This window comes from Solea senegalensis, unplaced genomic scaffold (assembly GCF_019176455.1).
Source record: "Solea senegalensis isolate Sse05_10M unplaced genomic scaffold, IFAPA_SoseM_1 scf7180000017745, whole genome shotgun sequence".
In the NCBI taxonomy this organism is placed as follows: Eukaryota; Metazoa; Chordata; class Actinopteri; order Pleuronectiformes; family Soleidae; genus Solea; species Solea senegalensis.
This window is the reverse complement of record NW_025322511.1, coordinates 26,035-33,190: the sequence shown is the minus strand read 5'-3', so window position 1 is coordinate 33,190 and position 7,156 is coordinate 26,035. Positions and strand designations below refer to the sequence as shown.

Sequence of the window (7,156 nt, the reverse complement as noted above, 5' to 3'; positions counted from 1 at the left end):
GACACAGTCCCTTTAATGTGTGGACTGTCCCTTTAATGTGTGGACACATGTCCCTTTAATGTGTGGACTGTCCCTTTAATGTGTGGACACATGTCCCTTTAATGTGTGGACACATGTCCCTTTAATGTGCGGACTGTCCCTTTAATGTGCGGACTGTCCCTTTAATGTGTTGACACATGTCCCTTTAACTGATCGGAGGTCAGGACTTATGGTGTTACAGCTGATGAAGATGTGTGACCTGATGGTGGCGCTAGACACACACACACATATGAAGGGTCAGTTTGTTTTAAACCATCAAAGAATAAGAATTCAGTCTGACGCCATTTTGTTTCTCGTGTTTCCCAGAATCCACTGCTCTGACTCCTTACAAGGGTCTGCTTCAGACTCACACATGGACACGCCCCCAAACCTTCAGACAGGAAACATTCTTCTTCTTCTTCAGCAGCAGCGTGTCGGCCCCTCCCTCCTGCTGTGTTTGTCTTTTTAAGGAGAAGATGCCCAGGTTAAGGTTAATGTGTGTGTGTGAAAACAGAATTAAAATGAACACAAACAAAAATTTAGTAAAACAGTTAACAATTAAAATAATATCAATATTATAAATAATATTGATATTATTTTAATAAAAACAGTGAAAGAGAGAAAATGATAACGTGTGAATTGCAAAAATATTTTCACCATCTTAAAGGTTTTCTGTGTATTTTCCATGCTAAGTCTGTCTGTGGTCACGTGGGACACAGGTGAGACGTCGTCTCTGATTGGCTGCTCGTCCTCCATCCGTTGATGAGGCGCTATACCGTGATAGGACAGAGTCAGCTGACCACTGTGTGTGTGGGGGCGGGGCTAAACATCTTGTTAGCTTATAGATAATAGCTGTTTTACATGTTCGTAATTTAGCATTAGCAGCAGCTAAATGTCATTCATTCATTCACAGCTTCCTGTTTGAGATGTTAAAAGAGTGACTTTCAGAATAAAAGAGTAAAGTTAGAGTTTGAGCCGTGACCTTTGACCTTCATGTCAACTTTAGTGGCTTTGACTTCACAACGACAACATTTTTGTAATTATGATCTTAAATATTAAAATAAAAACATTATAGTGAAATAACTTTAATGTAAAAATATTACAGATCCTCTTTATGTCATACACATATGATTTCATCATCATTTAATAAGTGATTAAATCAATAATGTCTCTGTCTGTCTGTCTGTCTCTGTCTGTCTGTCTGTCTGCCTCTCTCTCTCTGTCTCTATCTCTCTGTCTGTCTCTCTCTGTCCGTCTGTCTGTCTCTCTGTCCCTGTCTATGTCTCTCTGTCTGTCTGTCTACCTCTCTGTCTTTCTGTCTGCCTCTCTCTGTCTCTCTCTCTCTCTCTGTCCCTCTCTCTGTCTCTCTGTCCCTGTCTATGTCTCTCTCTGTCTGTCTGTCTCTCTCTCTGTCTCTGTTTCTCTCGCTTGAAAGAATGCAGTGAATGATGGAGAAAGTTTGGCGGCACAGGAGTCGTCTGATTGGCTGCTTCCCTCAGGGCCGGCCCTATAAGGAATCGAGCTGAGGAGAGAGAGAGGAGGAGGAGGAGGAGGAGGAGTGGTGAAGGCCCCGGCCATGTTTGGGATGGAGAGAGTGATGGAAGAGGAGGAGAGTTGATAAACTCAGTAGCAGCAGTCCAGACCATCACTTCTGTCCTGTCCCCAGGTCCCAGCAGGTCTTTCACTGTCCAGGTAAGACCAGTGCCTCCTTCAGGAGCTGTCACCTCCTGCTTCATCTCCTGCTTCACCTCTTTCCATCTCCTCCTCAGGTGTACTGTAGTAATGGTACCACCTCACCTCTCCTCTCCTCCTCCTCTTCTTCCTCTGTATGTGAAGATTCTCTCCATCCTGTTACACCTGTTGAACTTTGACCTGCAGGTCAATCCATCGTGAACCAAATGCAGATGTTCTGTGAAATGACTATGTGCTTAAATTCAGATTTTTTGAATGGGGTTTGGTTTATGTGTTAATTTGCACCTGGTGTTAAATTCAACGTTTTTTGAATGGGGTTTGGTTTATGTGTTAATTTGCACCTGGTGTTAAATTCAACGATTTTTGAATGGGGTTTGGTTTATGTGTTAATTTGCTCCTGGTGTTAAATTCAGCGTTTTTGAATGGGGTTTGGTTTATGTGTTAATTTGCTCCTGGTGTTAAATTCAGCGTTTTTTGAATGGGGTTTGGTTTATGTGTTAATTTGCACCTGGTGTTAAATTCAACGTTTTTGAATGGGGTTTGGTTTATGTGTTAATTTGCCTGGTGTTAAATTCAGCGTTTTTGAATGGGTTTGGTTTATGTGTTAATTTACCTGGTGTTAAATTCAACGTTTTTGAATGGGGTTTGGTTTATGTGTTAATTTGCACCTGGTGTTAAATTCAACGTTTTTTGAATGGGGTTTGGTTTATGTGTTAATTTGCACCTGGTGTTAAATTCAACGTTTTTGAATGGGGTTTGGTTTATGTGTTAATTTGCACCTGGTGTTAAATTCAGCGTTTTTGAATAGGGTTTGGTTTATGTGTTAATTTGCACCTGGTGTTAAATTCAACGTTTTTTGAATGGGGTTTGGTTTATGTGTTAATTTGCACCTGGTGTTAAATTCAGCGTTTTTTGAAAACTACAGAGGCCTCAGAGGGACACTGTGTTTGTGTTTTTTTATCATGGACTTTTATAAATGTCTTATGATCAGGGTGTATTGATCATATTGATCTCTGTCTATTATTGATAGAACCAACACTAACACTTAACTACACATTATTATTTCACAGTTATGTTTGTGTTTGAGGCTGAAACAGCCAAACACAAACTGACTTCATGACTAAATATGGAGCAAAGTCCTCGTCTGTGTCTCAGAGAGAGAGACAGTGAGAGAAAGAGTGAGAGAGAGAGTGAGAGAGAGACAGAGAGAGAGAGACAGCGAGAGAGAGAGACAGAGATAGAAAGAGAGAGAGAGAGAGGGAGACAGACAGAGAGAGAGGGAGAGCATAAAAGGAGAAAAGAGGTGGGCGTCCGAGGTAGGATGAACTCAGGGAGAGAGAGAACATGCCAAACAAAGTCAGAACTCTGCTTCATGTCCTAATTAGGAAGTTTTCCCAGAGTGCTTTGTACCTTCAGTAAAGGGCAGTGACAGTTTTGGGGAGGAGGGGTGAGGAGTGTGTGTGTGTGTGTGTGTGGGGGGGGCGGAGTCACCGCTCCATGTTTGGTGATGTTGATGCTGCTTTTTTCTTCTGCTGTTGTGTTTTTTTCAGAAGAGTTAAACTTTAAACTTTCATCTTATTTTATTTTTGTGTTTCCTTGACAACAATGATGTCACTTCCTGACACAAACAGTCACATGACCTGTCTTATTTCCTCTCCACAGTGAGTCGGTGTTGTAGTGTTGTCGTCGTTGGTCCACAGCGCCCCCTGCAGTCATGTGTGATGATGAGGAAAGCACCGCTCTGGTCTGTGATAATGGATCTGGTCTCTGCAAGGCCGGGTTCGCCGGGGACGACGCCCCCAGGGCCGTCTTCCCCTCCATCGTGGGCCGACCCAGGCACCAGGTGACCACACACACACACACACACACACACAGTGCAGGTGTAGCGTGAGACACTAACTGTCTGTCTGTCTTTGTGTAGGGAGTGATGGTGGGTATGGGACAGAAGGACAGTTACGTAGGTGACGAGGCTCAGAGTAAGAGAGGAATCCTCACCCTGAAATATCCCATCGAACACGGAATCATCACCAACTGGGACGACATGGAGAAGGTCAGACACCTGTGTGTCCTCAGTGTGTCCTCAGGTTCTTCACGTCCTGTGCCGTAATAACCCTGTAATAACTCTGAACCCTGTAATAACCCTGTTATAAACCTGTTATAACCCTGTAATAACCCTGAACCCTGTAATAACCCTGTCATAACTCTGTAATAACCCTGTGCTCTGTGATTGGTCAGATCTGGCATCACTCGTTCTATAACGAGCTGAGAGTTGCTCCAGAAGAACATCCGACTCTGCTCACTGAAGCTCCACTCAACCCTAAAGCCAACAGAGAGAAGATGACACAGGTACGCACAACACTACACTTCACTACACAACACTAAATGTGTTAAAACATGTTATTATCTCTTTATAATGTCGTTATAATGACGGTAAAACATGTTATTATCTCTTTATAATGTCGTTATCATGACGGTAAAACATGTTATTATCTCTTTATAATGTGTTAAAACATGTTATTATGTCGTTATAATTTTTTAAACATGTTATTATCTCTTTATAATGTCGTTATAATCACGGTAAAACATGTTATTATCTCTTTATAATGTCGTTATAATGACGTTAAACATGTTATTATGTCGTTATAATGTGTTAAAAATTTTATTATGTCGTTATGTTAAAACATGTTATTATGTCGTTATAATGTGTTAAAACATGTTATTATATCATTATAATGTGTTAAAACATGTTATTATAATCGTTATAATGATGTTAAAACATGTTATTATCATTATAAAGTGTTAAAACATGTTATTATGTCGTTATAATGTGTTAAAACATGTTATTATGTCGTTATAATGATGTTAAAACATGTTATTATGTAGTTATAATGTGTTAAAACATGTTTTTATGTCATTATAATGACATTAAAACATGTTATTATGTCGTTATAATGAACAACATGTTATTATGTCATTATAATGTGTTAAAACATGTTATTATGTCGTCATAATGACGTTAAAACATGTTATTATGTCGTCATAATGACGTTAAAACATGTTATCTCGTTATAATGAGGTTAAAACATGTTATTATGTCGTTATAATAACGTTACAACATGTTATTATGTCGTTATAATGACGTTAAAACATGTTATTATGTCATTATAAAGTGTTAAAACATGTTATGTTGTTATAATGACGTTAAAACATGATATTATGTCATTATAAAGTGTTAAAACATGTTATTATGTTGTCATAATGATGTTAAAACATGTTATTATGTCATTATAAAGTGTTAAAACATGTTATTATGTCGTTATAATGTGTTAAAACATGTTATTATGTTGTTATAATACGTTAAACATATTATTATCGCGTCATAATGATGTTAAAACATGTTATTATGTCGTCATAATGATGTTAAAACATGTTATTATGTCATTATAAAGTGTTAAAACATGTTATTTTGTCATTATAATGTGTTAAAACATGTTATTATGTTGTTATAATGACGTTAAAACATGTTATTATGTCATTATAAAGTGTTAAAACATGTTATTATGTCGTTATAATGATGTTAAAACATGTTATTATGTCATTATAAAGTGTTAAAACATGTTATTATGTTGTTATAATGACGTTAAAACATGTTATTATGTCATTATAAAGTGTTAAAACATGTTATTATGTCGTTATAATATGTTAAAACATGTTTTATTCTCTGTGTGCAGATCATGTTTGAGACCTTTAATGTTCCTGCCATGTACGTGGCCATTCAGGCCGTCCTGTCTCTGTACGCCTCAGGACGCACCACAGGTCAGACCACACCCACTCACCCACTCACTCCCTCACAGAGTCATGTGACTGACTGAGTGTGTCCTCCAGGTATCGTCCTGGACTCTGGAGACGGCGTCACCCACAACGTTCCGATCTACGAGGGCTACGCTCTGCCTCACGCCATCATGAGGTTGGACCTGGCTGGACGTGACCTGACCGACTACCTCATGAAGATCCTGACCGAGCGAGGCTACAGCTTCGTCACCACGGGTACGACGGATGTCTCCGGCTCCCCTGCTCGTCCCCGGCGTCTCCGTGTCCATGTGTGTCTCACTGTCTCTGTTGTATGTCCTCAGCCGAGAGAGAAATCGTCCGCGACATCAAGGAGAAGTTGTGTTACGTGGCGTTGGACTTTGAGAACGAGATGGGGACGGCGGCCACGTCGTCTTCTCTGGAAAAGAGCTACGAGCTTCCCGATGGACAGGTCATCACCATCGGCAACGAGAGGTTCCGCTGCCCAGAGACACTTTTCCAGCCATCCTTCATTGGTGAGATGCCCGTCTGTCCATCGGTCTTACCCTCACCCCGTCCACACTTTGTCCTCCGTTAACCCCTCGTCCTCTGTTCTCAGGTATGGAGTCAGCTGGTATCCACGAGACGACCTACAACAGCATCATGAAGTGTGACATCGACATCCGTAAAGACCTGTACGCTAACAACGTGCTGTCAGGAGGAACCACCATGTACCCGGGCATCGCTGACCGCATGCAGAAGGAGATCACTGCACTGGCCCCGAGCACCATGAAGATCAAGGTGAGAACACGTTAGCTCGCCTGTTAGCCTGCCTGTTAGCCTGCAGGTTAAAGGTCACCAAGACAATAAAAGACAGGTGGAGCAAAATGAAGTGTTCTGAGATAAGTTAGCTTAGCATAAATCTACCAAACAGGTTCATGTGTTGCTAACAGTAACACTGGCTGGACGCTAGCCCAAAGAAAGCTAAAAATATCTTATAGTTCTTAGAAGTTAGAGAAAAGTGAAAGAATGTTCGTAAAGAGGTTACCTGAGGTTACCTGAGATAACCAGAGGTTACCTGAGATAACCAGAGGTTATCTGAGGTAACCAGAGGTTACCTCAGATAACCAGAGGTTACCAGAGGTTACCTGAGATAACCAGAGGTTACCTGAGATAACCAGAGGTTACCTGAGGTTACCTGAGATAACCAGAGGTTACCACTGAAAGTTTACTAAATACAGATTTACTAAAACTTAACAAAATTAACCAAATGTTTGCTCAAACTTGATGAAACATTATCTAAAGGTTATTAATGTTAGTCAAAAGTTTAATAATACAGTTAAAAAAAGAATGAAAAGTTAACTCAGGGCTTGCTAAGAGTTAGCGTAAAGCTAACTATAAGTTAGCAAAAAGATGCCAGAAAATTAAGTCAACAAATAGCTGAAAAAATGACGTATAGTTAGAAAACATGGTCATAGGTTAGTTATGAGTTAGAGAGAGTAAACATTCAATAACGAAAATTTACCTGAAAGTCAAAAGAAGAACTGAAACTTAGCCTAAAGCTAACTACAAGTTAGCCTAAAGCTAAAGACGTTTCAGTAAATCAAATGTAGCTAAATGAACTCTTTATTGTGGTTGTTTTATTGTAATTGTAAGC

General features: G+C 39.9%; 1 protein-coding gene across 1 annotated transcript in view; it reads left to right on the top strand.

The window, feature by feature from the left end:
* Positions 1 to 1,592: 1,592 nt before the first annotated feature.
* LOC122764899 (actin, alpha skeletal muscle B-like) overlaps positions 1,593 to 7,156 on the top strand; it is a 6,215-nt gene continuing 651 nt past the window's right edge. The window contains exons 1-8 of the mRNA XM_044018898.1: positions 1,593 to 1,710; positions 3,373 to 3,553; positions 3,632 to 3,760; positions 3,946 to 4,056; positions 5,442 to 5,526; positions 5,596 to 5,757; positions 5,844 to 6,035; positions 6,119 to 6,300. Coding sequence (XP_043874833.1) covers positions 3,425 to 3,553; positions 3,632 to 3,760; positions 3,946 to 4,056; positions 5,442 to 5,526; positions 5,596 to 5,757; positions 5,844 to 6,035; positions 6,119 to 6,300 — 990 coding nt within the window. The 5' untranslated portion in view covers positions 1,593 to 1,710; positions 3,373 to 3,424. The remainder of the gene's footprint in view (positions 1,711 to 3,372; positions 3,554 to 3,631; positions 3,761 to 3,945; positions 4,057 to 5,441; positions 5,527 to 5,595; positions 5,758 to 5,843; positions 6,036 to 6,118; positions 6,301 to 7,156) is intronic.